This window comes from Anguilla rostrata, chromosome 9 (assembly GCF_018555375.3).
Source record: "Anguilla rostrata isolate EN2019 chromosome 9, ASM1855537v3, whole genome shotgun sequence".
Lineage (NCBI taxonomy): Eukaryota > Metazoa > Chordata > Actinopteri > Anguilliformes > Anguillidae > Anguilla > Anguilla rostrata.
Window position 1 is genome coordinate 25648973 of NC_057941.1, and position 23151 is coordinate 25672123.

The 23151-nt window shown below is 43.9% G+C and overlaps 1 protein-coding gene and 1 long non-coding RNA gene across 6 annotated transcripts; one reads left to right on the forward strand and one right to left on the reverse strand.

Annotated features, from left to right (window-relative positions):
* Positions 1-233: 233 nt before the first annotated feature.
* Positions 234-22949, reverse strand: LOC135263393 (uncharacterized). The gene is made up of 3 exons (XR_010332453.1): positions 21744-22949; positions 15724-15900; positions 234-3284 (listed from the first exon to the last, which is right to left on the reverse strand). It is a non-coding gene; the product is annotated as an uncharacterized LOC135263393 (long non-coding RNA).
* dusp14 (dual specificity phosphatase 14) lies at positions 6534-20879 on the forward strand. Of its 5 annotated transcripts, none has more exons than XR_010332452.1 (3): positions 6534-7612; positions 9244-9282; positions 9690-10371. XR_010332452.1 is itself a non-coding variant. In XM_064351347.1 (3 exons), exons 2-3 carry the CDS (start codon positions 9261-9263, stop codon positions 19493-19495), a joined length of 804 nt encoding a protein of 267 aa, XP_064207417.1. In that variant the 5' UTR covers positions 7404-7612; positions 9244-9260; the 3' UTR covers positions 19496-20879. The 5 variants fall into 5 exon arrangements, 4 of the variants coding, with proteins under 4 accessions (XP_064207417.1, XP_064207419.1, XP_064207418.1 ...); XM_064351347.1 differs by lacking the exon at positions 9690-10371 and adding an exon at positions 18714-20879 and having other exon boundaries at positions 7404-7612; XM_064351349.1 differs by lacking the exons at positions 9244-9282; positions 9690-10371 and adding an exon at positions 18714-20879 and having other exon boundaries at positions 7408-7612.
* Positions 22950-23151: the final 202 nt, after the last annotated feature.

Here is a 23151-nt window from a genome sequence, read left to right on the forward strand (position 1 = left end):
GATCACTCAGAAACTCACAAGTGCATGGTCTGCTGCAGCTGTTGGGGCCATGATTAAATCAGGGAAGCGCTTTCCCCAACCCCCTGCCGACCAGCCCCTGAGGACCCCCAGCCCCCCCTTCCCTTTAACCCTAAACCCCAGACCCCAGAACCCCACAATTCTACACCCCACCCCCCCACCCCCACCCCAGCCCAGAGCAGGCTGTCTCCCTGGGCCCACTCAATTGTCTCCCTTTGTCCTCTCAAGTTGCAAAGCCACATGGTGTCCATATTGAAGGGATTATCACTAATTCATTAATTAAATCTGTTCACCAACCCCCCCCTTGAATATTTAAACATTACTATTGTGATTGTGCAAAGTTCACCACTTCTGTTTAAGTACTAAAGGACATTAACCAGACAATGTCTTTTGGAAAATGTTTTTTTAACAGATAAGTGGCTCGTGCTAAATATAGTTTGCACACAGCAGTAATGTGTAAAAATGTGGTTTGTGTAGATTGAAGTGGTCAGGATTTAATTTTGTGTGTGTGTGTGTGTGTGTGCATGTGAACTTGTAGTACTACCTTTGTGGGGACCAAATGTCCCCATACGGATAGAAAGATGAGGAACATTATGCGCTGTGGGGACATTCTGCTGGTCCCCACAAGGTCAAGAGGCTGTTTTAGGGTAAGGATTTAGGATTAGGGTTAGGGTTACAATTAGCTTAAGGTTAGGGTTAAGGTTAGGCATGTAGTGGTTGGGGTTAGGGTTAGAGGTTACGGAATTAATGTAGTCAATGGGAAGTCCCCACAAGGATAGCAATACGGGACTGTGTGTGTGTGTGTGTGTGTATATGTGTGTTTGTGTAAGTGTCTGGCTTACTGCATTTTCTGTGGTGTATCACATTTTAGATGCACTGTTCATGTGTGTACAAGAGGAAAATAGTGTGCAAGTCCGGCTGTGTTTCAATGGTGCAATACCATCATCTTGTGGTCAAATGGAGAAATACACTTGGATGTTGGAAAAAAAATAATAAATGAAAAGAAAATTACATAAACTCACTGGCTGTTATCCCATCTACCTGGAAAGACAGGATCAGCATTTCTTATTCAATAATTCATTAAATATTCAATTCATTCTCTTAATGCAACACCAGGGACAATCAAGTTCACCTTCAATTGACAGATTAATGAATATTGACACCTGAAAATCTGCAACCAAGCCACCCAGTGACTGTACCCCCTGGCTGATAGTGTAGCTGATACAGGATTGGTATTGGTATGTTCTATAATGGGATTTAAATTTAACCTGACTGTCCATCAAATCATCCAACAGTATAATTGTTCCTGGTTCCGTTCCACTCTGGCCTAACAGCTTGAGAATAAATGTGATTTGTATGGCACCCATTACGGCTATGGTAGCACATCTCCAGCCCTGTTATCACAAGACTGGAGGTTTGGGGCGGGATATCTGCTATCAGAGAAGGTCAGATGAATAGTACCCATGATTAAAAAGTTATCATGGCCAGCAGGATACAGTAGGTGAGATCAGGGAGATCTTTCAGTGCCAGCCTCAAGCTCAGTAAATTCTCATTAAAGCACAAAGAAGCAGAAGATGGTGACACATTCAATCCATCGTGCCTGTCAGTGATCACTGTTTACATCGTTTCTCTTCTTTCATCAGTGAGCATTTACTGCTTGTCAGTTTTTCCATTTGTGGGGAGTTATTCAGGGTGAGAGCAGTGACATTTTGACATTTGTAGTTACATTAAGCAATGACAGACTAGACACACAAACTGATCTACATGTTAAATTAGCAAACAGTCTTGGAATAATCATTATATAATGCTTTAGATACCACATTTATCAATTTAATGAGTCGTGTACAATTTATTTCAGTGAAATGGCATCATAATCTAAAGCACAAGTAAATACTCAACTCAGGTAAAATGCAAAACAGCATATGTCTCATCTTCTTATAAGACCCACTGATCCAAAGCTCAATTGTTGATGTTGGTCAAAATGTTCAGAACTAATAATGTTAAACAATTTATAGTGCAGCAGTGGGTATCACTGGCGCCTCACAGTAAGATGGACATGGGTTCGAATCCTGGCCTGGCCCTTTCTATGTGGAGTATGCCTGTTCTCCCCATGTCTGTGTGGGTTTCCTTTGGGTACTCTGGTTTCCTCCCAAAGTCCAAAGACATGCAGGTAGGTTAAGTTGCAGGTAGGCTACCCATAGTGCAAGTATGAGTTTGTAAGTGAACAGATTGGCGACCTGTTCAGGGTGTATATCGGCCTCTTGCCCAATGCATGCTGGAATAGGCTCCAGCACCTCTCATGACCCTAACCAGGATAAGCGGGTATAGATAATGGATGGATGGATGGAATTGCAAACTCAAAATGAATATCCCTACATGAACTTAAAGGGAACTTAAATATGTTAAATACTTATTGCAGCGTTTATTATTTTTAAATATATATTTAGCAATATCTGAAATTGGCAATAATTTGTATATATTACATCCATCCATCATCTATACCCGCTTATTCCTGGTCTGGACAACAGGAGGTGCTGTCCCAGCGTGCGTTGGGCAAGAGGCAGGAATACACCCTAGACAGTTTGCCAGTCCATCGCAGGGCACACACACCATTCCATCGCAGGGCATGCACACCATTCACTCACACACTCATAACTATGGGCAATTTAGACTGTCCAATTAACCTAACCTGCATGACGTTGGTCTGTGGGAGGAAACCCACGCAGACACGGGGAGAACATGCAAAGAAATTCCCATATAGTAAAATGTTGTGATATATTTTTTGATACATTTCAATATATTTCAGTATATTCTGTTTCCATAAGAGCACTTATAGTCCAAGAATTTAACATTTTTTAACTCATGTTTAAGTCTTATGAATGCACTATGGTGTACTTACCAACGATGTAGGCCTACTTGTTTCTTACAGAGGAGGGCGCCATATCACTGGTTTGCCTCAGGAGCTCCTCTTTGGCTTCTGTGCTCAAACCTGAAATCATGATGCAAGATGCAGTTTAAATCAGCCACACAGAGAGCACGAAACGATCACGTCTCCTCGTCTTCCGTCAGCGACCTCCGGTTGCCGCTCACGATAGATTCAGGGCTGCCGCTGGCACAAAGGAACAAAGGAGGTTAAGTCTCCTTCCTGCATTCATTCGATGACCAGACCGTCCACCAGACCTGCTTCAACTCACCGCTTGCCAACCTCTGCTCGTCTGGCAGGTCCAGACCCTCCTTGGCTGCACATCTTGATCTCACCAATTTTCCTTGACAGGAATAAGATTCCAGCATCAGTCAGCACTACAGAATTGCATACTATGTCTCAACACTGAAAAAAAGAAAATCCTATTCAAACTTCACTTAATTAACTTGTAAATGGAAAATAAGACAGCACACTTGTTCCTAGATAGTAAAACACACACACACACATACACACAACCTACTCCTAGCAATCCAATCCAATAAGAATGAACATTGAATGTGTTATAATGCAGTTCTTTTACACAATTCATTCTATGACACGCCTTAACATTGCTCACATAGATATTAGCATGTATTTTTGCACCAAGTGAGCAATACAATTTAAGATAATTCTGCACCTACAGATACTGTAAGGCTCTCAGAAAACTCAAAGTTGTGTTCTGGTTAGTGTAACGCACACATGTTCATCTAAAAGCTAATCGTATGCCAAACGTCTGCATGCTGATGTTCTAGCGCTGCTTTCCAGTCAATGCTTATTTATTGTGTTATCGACTGTCCTGTGTGTGCACGGTGCAGCCCCTGGGGATTGTGAATGTGAAAAGGGACTGAAGACTCATATTTACAGCCTCGGAAGAGCTCAACAATGAAGCCGGCCAGGTACCTAAGATACAAGCGCTAAGATGCAGTTACATTCCTAAAAATAGGAGCCATAAAAGAAGCACAGCAGGTTTAGTAGCTGAACAGATGGCAGCCAGACAAGTATTTATTGATCTATCCTGTCCTCACAGGTGTGGTCTTTTTTCTTTTTGTGACCTGACTGAGGTGGTCAAGAAACGTCCAAAGATAAACCATTAGTTCCTGTTTCCTGGAAACAATTATATTTACCATCTTGACAGTTGCATAATTTACTGTAGTTCAGAATGTTCAAGTTGTTTCACTTGTCTTGATAGTCATTGTTTTAGTTGTTGAATAATATTATTAAACCCCTGTTGTGTCTTATGTTGTCTAGGTGCAGTAGGTTGGTTGTCATGGAGACAGCCGGAATGTGTTTGTGTGTCAATGTGCATGTAACGCTGCCTTTAAGTCTCCATAATGCTCTTGAGACTGTAAGGAGCAGGGTGATGGCGGCTCCAATTTTAAAGACAGTGGGAAGGCACAGCAAGGACAAGATACTCTTCAGTAGAATCTCACGTACATTGTATTTTAATTTAACTGACTTGGACAGATCCTCATAGGTAAGGGCTTAATCGGTTCTCAATGACAGCCTGTTAAAATCAGAAGAGATGAGGCTCTATCCCCACATTCACAGACTTTCAGACAGACACACAGATGGGTCCTCTGTAGGGGTTCCTGTAGATTAGAGCTGGATTACGTAAACGGTGCAGCTGTTTTTAAAAAGGCAATAAATAGGAAACTCATTTGCGATTCATAAACCAACCAATTTGTCAGTGAATCGGAGGTTCCTGCATTGTGAAGGTGTGATTCATCTTTAGGCTTTATAAGGCTTTATCTGTATTTCTCAAGCCTGTTCTCTGTGTGCAGGCTACAAGATCTCCACCGCAACACCGCTACGGCGGAGAGGAGTGGAACCTGTGAGACACGATGAGGTGTCTTGCCAGCATGGTGAGATCAACTTGGGCTTTGCAAGGGCATCCAGAGTCACATTTCTATGTGTGGAGGCTCACCTGTGCTAGAGTGCTAGACTCATCAGCAAGCTGTTTTATTTTAGAAGGAAATAGAATGCTACAGTGAATCAAAACAAAATGCACTCTGCTGTCTGAAGCACTGTGGCCGGTCCAAGGCCTCCAGCAGTGGTCACACAACAAGGTGGCTCTATTCTTACCCATAATTCAACACTCACACCCAAAACCTAGCCAATTTCCACCCATGGTCTAGAGGAGACAGTTGTGCCTGTAATTCTAGGGCAGGGCTAATCAATTGTGTTACTAGATGGTAGTTTTTTAACAGGCTTTCTAGCTGACTTGAAATGCCCTATGGTGATACTGTTTGGGGATAAATAGGCTTTATCAAGGTGCTAATTCTGTAGCTTAGGTTATTAAGTGCTATTGTGGTATGAAGGCCTACAGATTGCATTACAGAAATAGGCTTGGTTCTCCTTCAGCTGATAAAAAGCAAAGGATCAGACTGAACATAAATTAAGGACACTTGTTTTGTTCATTCATCAGATGCTCTTGTCGTATGTAACTACTAAAAGACAAAGCACAGTCTCAGACAGCAGGGCAAGTGTTCCCTTAAAGGCACGTGACATCAGTGTCCCTTAGTCCGAAGTCTCTATCGCCACAATTGCCTCTATCAGGGTAAGGGCTTGCATGTCACACTCTTTTTTTGGAATGGCCACAGATCCTGGAGGACCCGTTAACACAAAGCACAGATGGGACCACTTGTCTCATTTTGCATCGTTTGCTTTTGACACAAGTTCCAGGGCATCCATATTATGCATACCATTAGAGTCCAGTTCATCTCCGCTCTGGGAATGCGCTTGGTGTAATGTTCGAAACAATCTGGTATCAATCTTCCTTTCTGTTTCTTATGTGCATAATCAAACAGGCCGAAAAAGCTACATCAGGAATATAAAAGGGGGAAAAACAAGAAACAGCACTGGGAAAAAATCGATGTTCTTCAGGACAAGAGGCAGGGTGTTCTATAAAGTCTTATCATTTGTCTTGTTTGCTATTGATTTGACAGTACAAGTGCAAGTACATGCCATTTTTAATGAAAAGGGAAGAGAGGCTTTCTGTACACTGAATGAATAAATGAATCCATGGCATTTCTCCTCTATCTCCAGAGCCCTGGAGGTCTGAGAAATTTGCATCACGCTTTGTTAAAAGGGGAGAACCTCCAACCCCCCCTCCCTGCCTCTTTGCCTCCCTGCCCCCCTCCCCCCTTCCTCTTCTTCACTTCGAGCCCTTATTGCTAGGTAGCGATTAGCACAGAGGTGAGCTCCTTTGCTTCATTGACAACACATTGAGTTTCCTTGGCAACCAGCTCTCTGGCATACTGGAGCTGACAGCTGAGAGAAGATTGGTCAGAGAGAACAGGGTTCACAAGGGTGAGCTGAGTAGCACAGACACACATGAACACACATACACACACACACACACACACACACGTAGGGCCCAGTTTTCCCTGCTCATTGGTTAGACCAAGGAATCGTGACTAACCAGAGCGGAGGTTCAGAGCCTGCTGCGGCTCTCCCCCTTGTCGACATGCAGCTCCTCACTGACTCACACTCCCTGCCATAAAGAGAAAAATGGTCAAAGCTCCCCTCTGAATGCAGATGAATCACTCCTCACCATAACAACCAAACAAATGCTTTCACGCTGTCGATGGAGGGCTCCCAAAAAACTGGGTTGCGTCTGGTTACCGAGCTGAATAGTCTTCACTGTGGCTTCTCTACTTGAGCCTTAATCAGGTATAACAGTCATGGCGATTGTACGACAATCACAGGCTTTTGATAAGCAATTGTGGCAAGGGAAGTCGTAAGCTCAGCACTCTCACATTGTGATACGTCATGAAAAGATTGTGTTACTCCGCATTCTCTCAGGAATAAACTGCAGTCGCTTTACGGCAGTGCTGAATCAGTGGTACAGCTACAGTTCAATTGTTGGAGCTTAGGATGAGAGCCAAGTCTGGAGACCTCCTCAATATTCTGATGAGGTGGCATTTTAGAGGGACGGGCAAGGGTTAGGAGTGACTGTGCTTTTCTGAGGAATTCATTCATCATCTAAGCGGGAAAAGGAAAAGGAGGGACTAAGGGACCCTGTCATTCACATGAGGTGGCACTTCAGAGCAGGGGTCTGCAACCCAGGTCTTCGAGAGCCACAGGGTCTGCAGTGTTTTGTTTTCAAGAGAGCAACCAGTCCAGACCCAAGAAACCAGCAGCGCTGAGCTCCGGCGAACACCAGCAGGCCCTGTGGCTCACCGTGGCCTGGGTTCCAGACCCCTGCTGCAGAGGTAAATGTGAAGGTGGGGAGGGACTCTGCTTTCTCAGGGTGTGGTGGGAACTCCATCCATCTGCCAAGGGGGGCGAAGGCAGGAAAGAGAGGGTCTGTGTCACGCTGGAGTAGAAAGGAGAGATTGAAAGAGATGACTGGTGCTTTTGGGCCATGGGTGGGGGGGGGGGAAGAGGGAGTTTTGGAAGGGCGCCATAGCTGAACAGCTGATATTACCAGCACCAGGCTGGGGCGGGACCCGCGCGGCACACATCTTTGCTCTGAGTGCTGCTCTTGTGTTTCTCACTATTACACATTCCATCATGCCTGCTGCCTTGGCCCGTAGCCGGCTGTTGTTGGAGAAGTTGGAACTGCCCCGGTGAACGCAGGGGCGAGGGGAACGGCCTGCTCTTAATTCCGCTATTGAAACCCCCTGTCCGGTAAGTGTTGTGTGTTGCGTTTCTGTGTTATGTGTCGCTACAACAAACACTCAGACCCTGGTGACAGAGAGCTGGCTTTCTTTCGCAGCAATGCCTACCATCTCCGCCATCAGCCACAAAGCACAATCTGCATTTTAGACAGGCTGTGCCAGGTGCATGTACTCCACAACATCTGAAATATTATTATTATTATTATTATTATTATTATTATTATTATGACAATTGCAATGATTATGATTATTAGAAGTACAATGTCAGAAAAAAGGTTTCTTTGGCTTGTCTTCTTAGGGGAACCCCTTATATTTCTATATGCAACCCCCTATGAAATGTGTAAAATGCGTGAAAGCTTCCAGATTTAACCATTTTGCTCTACAAGAAAGGAATAAATAGGGTTCCTATGGAGACGTAGAGGAACCTTTTGGAACTCTTTCTCCTGAGAGTTTAGAAATGTCAGTAGTAAAAGAAGGAAACTAGGACTAATAATGGTAGTAGTATCTGGAACAATATAATAAAATGTGATACCATAAACAATATGCAGAAAAATACAATTACAATAAAAGCATATCCATATGTCATTACACTCTGATTAATTAAAAATATCTAGATTGTCAAACAGATATTGTTTGACAAAGATTGCATGAACAGATGGGAAATTAGGCTGTCAGAGGAAAACCGTTTGAAGATTTGAATCTTTGGGAGATGATGAAAGGTGTTACGAGACCGTGCAATCATCGGGGTGACAGCAGACAGAGGCCCGTTTTACGAGATGATGGCCGGTCTCACTCCCCTAAAGTGGCCATTTTCATCCCCAGCCGGGGCGCGGGTGTCGCCGGTTTGTTTAGCTCCATGTGTCACTATCAATTTTCTGCCTCTGTTCAAAGGGCTCTATCCATATTAAACTGCATTGTCTCACAGGAGCGGCAGTGACTCATCTGACATTTACGCCTGATGCCATGCTAGCTGTGGTGGCAGGCTCCCTCTCGTTCTTTCTTTCCCTCTTTTGCTGTTCATCGTGGTCCCTCGCCCTCTCTCTCTCTCCTTCTTCATCCCTTCCGCTGCGGCAACAAGCATTATCATTATCTCTGATCTCTGTCCTCCTCTGACTCTGTCCGTGCCTGTGTGTAGGGTTTGCTGAATTGCACAGGGCAACAGGTGTAAGCTGATACCCTTCCAGCAGTAAGCCTCCAGTTTTAACAGGGAACAGATAGCTTACATTGCTAGAGTTCTTAGATAGAATGCTAGCTTGTCCTTTGTTTTTTGTGCTATTCTTCTTCTGGTTGGTTGAACCACCTCACAGTGTACAGAATGAAAGCAACAGACTTATTCTACTTCAGTTCAAACGTCTTACCGGTCTTATCGAAGGGCACAACGTAAAACTGGAACCATAGCAGCAGAATTGTGGGTAATATAACACCCAGCAACTCCAGGCTTTGAGATGACTGTAAAGATGCTTTACTGAAGGTGATGCTAATGATGAAGATGATGATGACGGCAAGACTAGCTGTATGGGCAAGGCATTTGGCCCTGATTCAGGTGCTGCCACCAGTCCCAGCCGGCTGGCCGCCTTCTGGAATGTCTGTCATCCAGTGATCTCAGCAGATTATGCATGTAATCTTATTTCTCCTTTACAGTGCAGTACGCTAGAGCCATGCAGCCTCCTTCTCCTCTAAGTAGGTGCCACCATATTATGAATTTGCCACCATATTATGAATTAATAGATACATTCATGCTTTAAAGCTGGTGATTTCCTGTGCTCATCTTACAGATTTAATTGTTGTCTATGTATTTAATTATTTATTCATTTTGCAGATACACTTATCCAGGTTTTCTACTTTTGTTGAATAAGGCATAGTGTTTGTTATAGTTGCAAGAGTGAAGGCATTTTTATGTGCAAAAAGCTGAAATGATATTAGACTAAGTATAGGCATGCATATGCACCCTTGCCAAATGTTTGCTTGGGTCAGGGCGTCAGGCAAGGTAAGGGAGCGAGAGTAAAGTGTGGGTCTTGCAGTTCTAATAACAGATATAGCGCTACTGTGAAAATTGACCCGAGTAACACTATGTTTTTCCTTTACAGTGGCGTGCTCAGCCTTAAACATAACTGTACACTGACTGTGATATTTCTGCACGGGGAAATGAAGACATTTAACCCAGTGATTCCCCTGGAGGTCTGACAGATAGTTTCCATATTCATTAAAACCCTAAGCCACCTGTGCTCATTTACTTACAGACCTGGAGAAGTCTCATTTTCCCATCAACAGAAAACGCCGTTGGGCAAACAGTTGTAACATTTGAATGGAAAATATAGTAGTAGTGGGTGGTACATGTGGAGCATCATAAACAGGACCTGCTGAAGAGCTTCTTAGTCCAAAGATTACCTGTGCTGATGGATATTTTTCCTTATGTGGTTTACATATTTCTGGCACCTGGAGATTTGTTTGCACATATTACATTCTCTGTTAGGAGCACTATAAAATAGCCCCCATTGCCTTGCTACCTGATCTCTTTTTTCTCTCCGTCAAGCAATATTTTTCTCACTCACAAGACACTAATATCTTCTTTCACACACTTTTAGGTGCAGTATTACCTGTCACTGCACTTTGCTACAAATGGAAAACTAAGAGAAACTGTGCTGTGTGAAAACTTTTACTGAAGAGATTAACAGAAATGCATAAGAAGTGTAAATGAAGTACCCAGCTAACATTAAACATCGAGAAGGTTTGGGAAAATCCTGGTTATATTCCTTTTTGTGTGAGATGACATTCTAACAAGAACAGTCCCCTTGCTCATTTTACTTTTCCAAACGAGTTCAGTCAAAGTCATAGAATATCGTTTCGGGCACGTCACATGCAAACTTACTGCCAAATTCCTCTGACAGTTATCATTTAGTTATGAAAAACCAAAATGAAGGATAGCCCACATGCCAAATATGTCTGTAGAATGCTTTGAGGTATAATATTTAAATTACTGATTCGCTTAAGATGTTGACAATTGTTATATAATTAACATAACTGCTACTTACAATTCAAATTCTTTTTGAATTTAATAACTGAATATCAAAACTAAAAAACATTCTAGGTCCAATTCCGCTATGTCCCTTGTGATTTATAATGTTCAAAGGACATGTCCTCCTAAGATCTGGAGGGGACACGAGTCTGTGGTCTTGGTCTCAAAAATTATATATTCTGCCATGCTAAAATCTATACTACAACAAACATTCAGTGATAAAAATTATACATATATTATATAAAATTATATATATATATATATATATATATATATATATATTCACACACACACACACACACACACACACCGCTTGCAGAGTAATTTCAGTGGTTGCTCCATAGTTTGGCCTAGACAGAGAAGAATTGCCAAAACGAAAATAGTTACAATGTTAAAATCCCTGGGATTATGAATCGTACATGGAAATTGCAGCAGAGTAACAAACATGAATCACAGGGGAGGTATGACGGGCGTCCTAAAATAACGGATGGTGTGACAACATTACAAAAGCACGGCCAGCACGGGTTTATGTAGATGAGTGACAGATGCCTTTTTCATGGAGTCAGTGTGGAAGTCAAGACAGCAACTGCGACGCGGGGATGTTACAAACTGAAAGCTACCCTGACAAAATTTTAATGATTGACGATGACAGTATCAGTACAGCCATAATTACTTTTGATTTTCAAATATAATCTATTTGCCACAATCCAATCAGCATTCACAAACTGCATTAAACAAAATCAGCATCCATAAACGGTATGGAAGTTAATCTGTTAATTAGGCAGTTATACTACTTGCCTAGCCATACACACGTCTACAAAAAGCACCCGCTGCCCCTGACGCAATTCCTGTGTTAAAAATGCGTAAGGACGCGTCAAGAAACTTCCTCGATAATCGAGCTAAATCCTGTCCACTAACGTCACTCTCGATTCTACGCCAGACGCGGATGCTGATAGGTGAACGTGTTAATTTGTATTCCTGATACATACCAGAAATTATATGGATTTTGAATATGCTTTCTTACCTATAAAGCGCATGTGATAATTTGCTAGCTTTGTGCACCTACAACTGTGTGGGTTGGAACATCACTCCTCCGCTTTAAGAGACACGGCATCTTTTACTCTATTCGATCAAGACGCAGGCAGTGGAGGAATCCTGTCTTTACACCTACGCCCATCTTCGTCACACGCGACCCTCTCGAGCTATTCTGGGCGATTCCCTTGCCTCTCGCGCTCTTGACGTCAAACAGGGCATTCTCTCCGTTTTTATGATCTTAATTAAGTCAGTGTGCTTTTTCTCTCATTGGTGTACGCGTTTAAGATATTCTGTTTAAAATGTTAATTACCTAATGTGAGGAAAACGTACAGACTAGTGGATCAACTGCGAAATTCGTAAGATAACTATGCAAAAATGTGCCCCCAAGATATTGCACTTGACATAACGACTGTGACGTCTGAAACAATGGGAAACTAGTAACCTGCTACAAAAATACAATGGGAGACCAAGATGGGGCTTACCGTTCTTTTATTAAACATCCAAATTAAAATTTTACATCAGTGTTAAAGGATGTGTACCCGTCAGCCATTATCCTTCGTTCGCAGCCAGATGAATAACAGTAAGCACAGCTAATAATAGTGTTTAATATAATTTGCATAACTTGTATGATAGGCTAATATTTGTATTTAGAACCGTTGTATTTAGTCAGTTGTAAGGACTAAACATAGGCTACGAAATACTGTGCAAATCAAGCAGGTTTACAACGTCTGTGTATTCTTCATAAGCATATATTATATTAAGCTGACAATAGGTTTCGCAGACCGGTGATTGAAAAAAAAACGAACCGGCACGTAGCCAATAGCCTACAAGAGCATTTTTTTCTCAGCACGGAGTCAGAAAAAGATGCGTCCGTTGTTCAGGGGGGCGGGGGGCTTTTCAGTGTAGAACGTAGAACTGAGATCTCTCTCTCGTCATACCGGCGCTGCGAATGCTAGATTTTTCTTCTCCGTTTTATAAACCTCTTGTGGTATTTAGAGTTCTGTTCCCGTTCCTAATTATTCTCTGGCGCTTCCAGTCATTTTATCGGATAGATGTTAAATTGTAAATAGACTCAGAAGCCTACGCGGACAGTCGCTGTAGCCTATTCGAAGAGCGTCACATCCAGGAGTTTGGTTTACCTTGTTTTGACTGGGGCGACTCGCTAGCAACGCAATTGACAATACGCCGCAGCTGCTCAGAAGTAGTGGGGTAAGTTATACCTTTCATAAGTCATTTCACCATGTCTTCGTCCGACATACGATAAGAAAGCTATGCTACTGACAAAATGCATGTATTGGTTCCTAGTTTTGTGCACACTTGTAAAGTTTATTAAAATACCTTGCGTCGGCCTGTGTTGTCATTTGAAACACATTGCTCATACCTTAGCTCTGCATTACAGTAGGCTGTGTATCTTTATTGCTGCTAACGTGACCATCTTGAAGACTGTTCGAGGTGAGACATTTTGACGTTTAGGATGTACTTATAGGTTACTGTTGCTGTTATACTGACTGCAAAGAAGACTGAACAAGGAAGCGTCGCGCAATCAAATGTATCAGTTTATTAATTCCAATTTAGCCATGAAACTGATTATTGTTGCTCATGTAGCCTACTTAGGGCAGGATAATTTGCACCTATAAAAATATCACCAGTGCACGGTAATTTACACCCATATTGTCACTCATTGCTAGTGTTTTAACATGTTTCTATTGAGTTAGCATCAGAAGCTCTAAGATTAGATGCGGTTGGCTCAGTAGATGAAGTTCAAAAACATCATAGAAAGCCGAAGATAAACCAGACTGAAGGATGGTCGCGACAAGATTTGCTGCAGAAATAAGTGCATATTGATTCGTGCTCCAAACGCAGTTCTTTCGCTTGCAAGTTAACAAGTCGGATTGATGTGACAACCTGGTGTTTCTGTCATTTTGCAAGTTGTTCTGTTTCCTTTTTAATGTATTAGACCCAGGTTATTACCTTCTGAAACAACAGCGCATGATTACTCCAAATTGACCCTTCTTAGTCCATTTATTTCTTGTTTTTTTTTTTTTTTTTTTTTTTGGGGGGGTGGGGTGTTTGCCTCTGCGCTTCACGCTTCATTTGTTGATCAGTGAATAATATTTGACAAATACGGTATGTTTGTTTTCACTGTTTAACCGCATTACAGAGCACACATGCATTCATTTAAAAAATAAATTACATGTTTTTAATGAGGAATATACAATGTTGTTCGTTTTGAGATTAGCAATAGTTGAGAGAAGGCTATGAGATTAACTGAGCATTTCACATTTTTTTCAACTGTTCGACACTGAAACTACTCAACATGGTAGCTCATAGCCACTGCTACCAATAGGCCAAGCTAATTGACAGGAAGATGCATTCAGGGTTGTGTTTCCGAAGGGCCTATTAGTGTTGAAGGTGTCTCTTGGAGGTACTGCCTCTGTGTGCTTTTCTCTTTCTGTTTAAACAGACTTTTGAATAGTTATAATCTGGGTTCCATGTGCAACTGAATTACTTTCTTTAGATTAAGGAATACACTGTTAGTCAATACTACAGTGAAGCTTAAATAAACAAACCTAGAATGTGCAGGGGGTTCTGTTATTTGTGTCGGGCAGTTGAGTATAGTCAAAAGCAGAAATGACATCAAGCAGAAAATGAAACACTTGTAAAAAATTTCACATCAAGCAAAAATGATAAAATATATGAACAAAACATGAATTGGTACTGCTTGTATATTTCCCTTTGGTATATACTGTGTGCACAATAGTCCTTTAATTCAAATTAGTTTTAATTGGTACAATACTTTTGTGTGTAAGCATAGAAAATTCTCATTCATTGCTCAATATTGACTCCCAGATGTCAGCAACAACATGTTCCATTTTGAGGGGTGGGGGGTGTCAGAATTCTGGTTCGCAACACCTTTTAGGTGTAAGTTAACCTGTGGGTGTGTGAAGGAGTGCTGGTGGTGGGGCAAGGGTGGTGTGATTTTGCACGAACCGGTGCTATAACAGTGGATCATATTTGTCTTGCTCGTTCCGGTGACGTCAAACAAGACAAAATATTGGCTGTCAGGTTTGCGGCCAGTGCGAAGCTGTGAGGGAGGGGGCCGGTGTGTGTGTAGGGGATTAGCGGTGTTAAGCATGGCTATGGAAACCCACGGTGCCCACAATACGCCAGGTTTCCAGAGTAACTGTGTTTTCCTGTTCTCCTGGGATGATGCTTCCGAGTGCTTGTCTCATACCCTGCTCAACAGACACATTTTTATTATCGTTAGCCCTTGCGTTACTCCTAACACTTGCTATAGTGTATCACCAGGTGCCTCATTGACAGAGTAATGTTTACTTTATCTAATTATAACCACTTCCACCATATCCTTTGGTCTGGACGGGTGTCAGTTTTTTTTGGCCGTTGAAGCGCATTGGTGTTTTTGCACAGGGTATTGAGCACGGGAACCTGACTCCTGTCCTACAGTGTCATTCGGATATGCCCTCAGCTCTCCTCTGTCTGGATCACACTTCTTTCTCTCAGCTGAGACAGGGAATAACAGCTGTGCAGATGAAGGGATTGCTCTACTGTCACACTTCCCTCAGAGCCCTGAAATAGCGCACCAGATTTCTCTCTATCTATCAAAAATACACACACACTCACACACACTTGGATGGCCGCAGCAGTGTGTTCTTTCATGAGACATGTTTCCACACCACACCAAGAATCTCTGGCTTTTCATTAAATCATGGTTTTTAAATTCTGCCTTCATCAGACATCTCACTGTCATCACAATTGTTGGGGTAATTTGTTCCCCTGACAACCTTGGCAAAAGTTTGCACCGGCACCGTAACCAATAAAGACAACGCGCAGAGAAATATGCAGCTGTAGACCGCAACATCTCGCCTGGCACAGAAACGCATTAACCGAGTGACTGCAAATGATTTACATTGGGATTCTTGGGTTAATGCATTCCCGGCTTGTTCAGGCTTAAAAACTCTCATCCCATTGGCCTGCTGTACACCTCAGGTGTCTGCAGGCATGCACATAATAACTGCTGTCTGCCAACAACTGAGGAGAAATACACTAACCAGGAATTCAGATACAGCTGTGCCTCGGCTTGTCCCTCGGCCCCGCTCTGTGTGTGAGTGGAGTGGCGCGGTGTTAGCAGCAGGTGTGTGAGGGACTCCAGAGGCCCAGAGGAAGGCAGGACCGAGCAGGTAATGAGGGAGCGCCAGGCTTGGAGGACCGGGAGCCAGGCTTCAGCCCTGGAGAAAAATTGTGGTGTCTCAGATTTGCATACATGCATGCATGCACATTCCTGCACAAGGGCATGCATGCATACATGCACTCAGGTATCTGCATACATGCACACATTCATACCCACAGAAACATTTCTGCATGCATGTGCAGACTTGAACACGTATAATTAGATTGATGGGTTTACATTACATCACAATCATTTTGCAGATGATCTTATCCAGAGCTATTTGGAGAACATCAGTTTTAGTCTCAAAAATATAAAGAATTGAAGTGATGCCACCTAGAAGGCCCATTTATAATTAATAAATGTAAAGTTGAACAAAGAACAATTAGTATTGTAAACAAAAGTAAATACCACTTCACAACAAACCTCTTTTTCCCCAAAAAAATCACAAAAGAAAGAGGATATAATTAAAGTGGGTCAGGGGAGCCATGGTGCAGTCAGCAGAGTGGGATCTTCAGAATGCTTTGGAAGAGGAGTAGGCTTTTTTCTCTCCTGACCAGAGTGGAAAGCTCATTTCACCACTGGGGGGCCAGAACAGACTGCAGGCAAGCAGGTGGGAAGGAGCCAGGTCCTTAGATGTTGCAGAACGGAGAGGTCTGGCTGGTGTGTAGGGTCTGATGATCTTTTGGAAATATAGCAGAGCAGACCCTTCAGCTACTCGATAGGCAGGCTCCAAGATTGGATTTTGACTCGAGCCGATATTGGTAGCCAGGGGGGAAGGCGTGCGGTATGACTGAGCTTGGCGAGACCATAGGTCAGACGAGCAGCAGTGCTCTGGATGATGTAGGCAAATGTATGATGGTGAAGGCAGGGAGACCAGAGAGGAAGGGGTCACAGTGGTCTCTAGCCAGGAAATGACCAATGCCTGGACTGAGCTGGGTATGGTGTTGACGAGAAAGGGTCGGATTCTCTGTATGTTGTTTAGGAAGAATCTACTCTTGACTGCTGTGATATTCTGACAGAGGGACATTTTGCTGTAAAATACCACTCTGAGATTTCTAGCTGATGAAGAGGTCAGCACTGGGGTGTAGTTCAGGGTGAGGAAAATGTCAAGCAGGGGGAGGACTTAACAGAACCAAGAAACACAGTGTAGAGGAGAGGAGCAGGAGGGTGTAGAGGAGAGGACCAAGGACTGAGCCCTGAAGGACACCTGTAGAGAGGTCACAAAACTGCCCCACCCAAGGAACCTGGAAGGAGCGACTATCAAAGTAGGAAGTGAATCAGTTGAGCTGTGCCACAGATCCCAAGGTAATCTGGGATGATAGCAGGGAATGGTGGGAAACTGTGTCAAATAGCTGAGGAGGATCAGAATGATGGAGAGAGAACATGTATTTTTTATGAGTGATGCTCCTTGCTGACTGCTTGGAGGGGCATCTGTTGAGTGGTCAGTCTTGAAGCCAGGCTGGCGAGTATCCAGGCGGTCATTTTGACCCGTGGCCACCTGTAGAGACGGAGGCGTGGATGTCCTTCTGGCCGCTGCTAAGCCTCGGCTCGTGGGAGGAGTGGGCGTGTCCCAGCAGGGCTCTGGCAGGGATGGCTGCGAGCGCGGCGTGGGCCCACAGATACCAGCTGAGCGCAGACCGACACCCGCGGAGACAAACCGGCTGCAAGCAGCTATTCCGCTCTCCCCTCCCGTCCCTCTGATCTCATTCGCTGGGTGTGCGTGTGTGAATACGCATGTCGCTGTGTTCTCCACCGCGTGCGTGCGTGCGTGCGTGTGTCCATTTATGGATGTGGGTAGGTAGGTGTGTATGATCAAATATAGGCCACAAAGCACTCTACTATGTATGATATTGGATACATATTAAAACCGTGACGTGTACGCGCTTCAGCGTGGCATGAACGTTAACTCTATGAATGTAAAACACCATAGTCTAAGCTCTGGCTTTTCAAAATTGTGAATTGTGCTAGAGGGGCAGCAGTGCCCGCATCTGTTTGCTTTGATTGAACAGCATGCTTTGTGCATTCTGCAAAGCAGTATGCATTGGTATCATTCAGTATCAGTCGGAGCTGTTTATTGCCAAGTTAGCTCAAGCATCAGAATGTATTTATCTTGCCTGTCTCCAGAATGGGTGTATTGTTAAATCCCGGTCGGTTTATTTGTGCATTCATTCGGTCGAATTGTAAAGAAGCCGCTCTACCTCTCTGACCAGGTCCCAGATGACTGAATTGTATTTACTTCATCGTTCCAGCGAAGCCACACGGACCCCCGAGCAGAATTTTATTAGTGCTTCTAAGCCTCCGAACAAACACGGCTCCCATCTGGCTGAACAGCAGCCGCGTCTGTGTGCCAGCGTCCACATCGATACTGACCGGGCCAGGGGAGCGAACGCTCGCCCAGTACCACAGCTGCCGGACACATTCCTGCCATTTTCGCGTGTGTCTGTAAGCCAACTGCGCTACACTAGGAAATTCTGGAAGGGTCCACTGGTCAGAACCATTTTAAGTAGAAATGCATTGCATTCTTCTGCCCTTTAGACTTGCCGCCGTGAGTTAATAGCCGATCTGATCATAGGCCCTGATGGTAGTTCTTGTCATGCGGTAACAGTAGAAGGACCAACAATAACCAGAATTCCTATTAGTGTGGAAGCGCTGCTCCATGAGCTTTTTGAGTGCCTGCTTGAGAAATGCAGTATATTTGTGAGGTTACGTAAATCCTTAAATGCCTCAACAGTGAGTCTGTCTTTTTATATTTCCACTGTGAAGTTACTCTCAGCAAATATACCCAGACGATGAACTCTGAAACCAGACTATGACGATGAAAATTGCTTTTTTGATGGTTGAGAGAACCATGTGCGTCTGCTTTTGTTCCAGGTAATTCTGCGTGGGCCCGCCCCCACCGTTCATCTGCCATCCTGCCGCTGGTCTATGGCTGTAGCGTGCTGAGGAAGCAAACCCCCGTCCCAGCCGCCCATCGCCCCCATCTGTCTGCCCCGCTCCTTCCCTTCGTCCCGATGGGCTCCCACAGCCAGGGGTTCTTCCACCATCATCACCACCACCATCACCGCAGCTCGGTCGTGCCCAGCGGCATGCCCCGGCTGGTGCCCGAGTCCGGCGGGGGCGTGCTGGGCGGCATCGCCCAGATCACGCCCTCCCTCTTCCTCAGCCGCGGCAACGTGGCATCCAACCGGAGCCTCCTGCTGTCCAAGGGCATCACCTGCGTGGTCAACGCCACCATCGAACTGCCCAACTTCAACTGGCCGCACGTGGAGTACGTCAAGGTGCCGCTGGCGGACATGCCGCACTCGCCCATCTCGCTCTACTTCGACAGCGTGGCCGACAAGATCCACAGCGTGGGGCGGGGCAAGCGCGGGGCCGTGCTGGTGCACTGCGCCGCCGGGGTCAGCCGCTCCGCCACCCTCTGCCTGGCCTACCTGATGAAGTACCACCGCGTCTCCCTGGCCGAGGCCCACGCCTGGGTCAAGGCCCGGCGGCCCGTCATCAGGCCCAACGCCGGCTTCTGGCGCCAGCTCATCGAGTACGAGAGGAAGCTCTTCGGCAGGAACTCCGTCAAAATGGTGCAGACGCCCTACGGGGTCGTTCCGGACGTGTACGAGAGGGACCGGCGGAACCTGGTTCCCCTCTGGGGCATGTAGGGCAGCGGGTAGAGAGAGAGAGAGAGAGGGAGAGAAAAAAAAAGAGGGGTGGGGGGTGGGCAAACGGAAAGGGAGGGGGGAAACGAGCCTGCTTGGGTCGGAGTCGGCGAGCGTCTGTCCGTCTGTCTGGGGTTCTTGCGAGTGACGGATGGGCTGAGTGATGGACGATGGATTACCTGGCGTTGACAGCGGTGAAGCAGGGTCGTATTACAGGAGAGGAACGGCACCGGGATCATGCGGTCCTCAGGAACATTCAAAAAAATGTGTGCGTGTCTGTGTGTGTGTGTGTGTGTGTGTCTGTGTGTGTGTCTATCTGTGCGTGTGGAGCACTAGAGGCTCAGGCGACACTCGTGACGAAGTGACACAGACGCCTTCCCTACTTTAGTTTTCTGTGATGGTGATGTTGCGCAGTCTTTATTGTGGAAGGGAAGAAGTGGGTCATCTTGTCACGGTTATTTCAAAGAATTCCGGTAGCACCCAGGACAATAAATACCATAGAGACACATTTAGACAGTCAATGCTTTTCGGAGTAACGTAATAGAAAAGTTGATGCGTAAAAGTTTGGCTTAAAAAATGTTAAAAACTATGTAAGTGTGTGTCTAAATCTAAAATCTTATTAATTATGATAAAAAACCTTTTTCTCCCCAGTCTCATTCAATGAAGAAATATATAGAGCATTGACAGTGCCGATTCATCCAGTGACATTTATTTCTACCATCTGTCTACAAGTCTCCAGCCTGCTTCAGCCAACTGTTGAACTCAGCCAGCTATCTTTTTGGAAGGAAACTGAGTTTTTCCTTTTAATTTCCAAAATAATCACTACTGACTAATACATTTGCAGGCTTTTCGTACATTTTAATTTCACTGAACGGCATACTGCTATGGTTGGTAGAGAATCAGGGGTTGTGAAAGGACATTTTGAAACTGAGCGTAGATATAGTTTTCTAACAGAATGACTAAGTAGAAACATAGAAATGTATAAAGAAAGCTTTCCATCTTTGTAATTTCTTTCATTATTAGTAGTAATCATTTTCTAATTATTATTCTAATTAGCATTTGGTATAATACTTTTCTTCCTGCAAACTGAATTTCGTTTTTTCTTTGCTTATTAGCATGTTCACATTATGAATCAATGCAGCATTAACTCACAAGTTGTATGACACTGTGTAATTCACTCTACAGAACAGGATTTTGGGTATCCTGGGAACTGTTCAATGTTGCAGTGATATTACTCATTTACTCTAGCACTTAGCTGAAAGGGTTTTCATTTTATTTTTTTATTTTTTTCCTGGCAAGGATAAAAGCACATACTGAATGAAAGTACATTTTATTTTAAGGCACCTGAATTCAGAGATGTGAAATTAAAAAGATACGTATATTAAAATTGTTGTGTGTGAGTGAGGTCTGTCAGTTGTACAAGTTCATTACAGAAGCTCACATTTTAACAGACTATCAGTCATCAGTGTTTACAGTCTGAAAAGTCTGACATTCTGCCGCTATAAAGTTTTGTGGCTCACTTTGGAAATAACCTTATATATAAAATTCTGAAAGTCTGATGACCTACCAAATGAATCATAAGTTTGTTCTTCATATAGACAGATGTGTTATTTTCAATGGAAGAGAACTGTATTTTCCTAAAATTTCTTCATATTTTCCTCTGATATTTTAATGTTAAGGGGAGGCTGTGATCCTAAGCCTAGCTGGCATTGTAAAGTAATTTTGTGTCAAGAGATAGTGTCCGTTTTTTTTGTGAGAATGACAAATTAAACATTTGTGAAATGACACATACAATCTAGGCAGCCAAGCATAAAAAATGAAACACCCTTTTTTCTGTCTGGCTTCAGAGAGTGTAGTGTCATATGATGTCCAGTATTCATACTGTTGGTCGTATGATTTAGCTCCAAAATCTAGCACGGTTGGTCTCAATTTTGAAGGTTCAGTTGTGGCATTAAAAAAACATGATTGTAAAATAATATATTGGCTAAAACAGGTCTTTGGTGGCCATTTTGTGTTTAGCCAAGTGCTACTTACAGCTATAGTTATAATTGCATCTTGTGCCAGTTACATTACACTTGTTACATTAGTTACTGATTAAAAGGCCAATTCTAGAAAAAAAGTCTAAAACCATTAAAACATAATTAAGTTTTTCTCCAAAAAAACCCACATACCCAGACTTTTCAGAATATGCTTTGCTGAAGGAGACAATAGCCATATTTCCTTCACACCAAATGATCAAAAACATTCTTACCATCATCAAGGTCATCGCGGGAGACAGCGTTACGAGAATAGGCTTTAATTAGCTCAGTCATCATTTGCATCATAAAGACGCGGAGCGCCGCTGATGGTATTCTGGAAACACTGGGCTTTGTTGACGCGCAGGCGCGATTAGCACGAAGCACACAGCCTCAGCTGGGGAAAGGCGCAAACGGCCAAATGTGGCAAATGTGCCGGAAGAGAAAGAAGGCACACAAAGTGGCAGGAAACTCAATCTGCACTCAGGGGAGGAGAGAGGAGGACAGCGAGAAAAAAAAATCATTCGACAATAATGTGGACAGTGAATGAGAAGCGCGGTAACCTTGGTAACGGTCAGCGAGGGCAGATGTGTTGTTGGTGATTAATACTAATGCAGAACCGGCGCCCAGACACAGCAATCAATTGCGAGAGCGAAGAGCAAGGAAGCTGGCTGAGCTGCCCGGCCACCGCACCAGGAGCAAAAATAAATAAATAAAACAAAATAAAAATAAGAAGGGGGGAGGAGAGGGCTATCCACTCTGCCCAGAGCCACTTCCAATCACCTCTGCATTCTGCACGAATGCCCCTCCATTCACCCAAACAACTGCAGGCAGGCACAAATCCCTCTGTATTTACAGCACTTGGGGGAGACTGGGGTGTGGGGGGCCAAACTGCACAATCATTTTAAACTGAATACCCTTCATCGTTTATCTCATTAAAATCTATATTGTTTTCACAATTTCTTTCTTCCGGGAAAACTCCTGGTAGGAATGCGGGACGACAGCGATTACTCCGATTCCCCAACTGAATCGTTCAAGTAAAAAATTAAAAGGGGGGGAGGGAATGTAGCGGAAAACAAAATGGAAAACAGACATTGGAGCGAGCGCCTTTTCTGGATCTCTGTCGCGAGAGAGAGCGGAGAGGGAACGTGTGACCTTTGCAGTGATTTACACAGAGGCAAATTAAATCAGCCGCCTAAATTACACTCTGGTAACGAGAGCTGTTGCGCTTTTTGTGTTTCTCCCCTTTGTGGAAAGAGGACCTGTCTGTTCTCTTTGGGATACTGGCTGAGAGAGGAACAAGTTTATATAAGTTTCTCAGGCACCGACTGGGCATGCGGTGCTTCCACACAGATGGGCCATATTCACAGGAATAAACATGAACTGCACGTTGACAATGCGTTTCCACACACACTATTCCTCACCACGCAAATCTATCCCTGCCACGAGCTTGGTTTTGCCCCTCCCCATGTCACAGTCTACCCCAGGGAATGAAAACAGACAATCCATTATCTGAGATCATGTCATAAATGAATGCACTCTTTCAAACATAAAAAAAGACAATCATTTTTGAAGACAATAAAAGAAAAAAAAAATGTGCTCAAATATATATCTAAATCTCTAGTAACCATAGTATATGCAAAT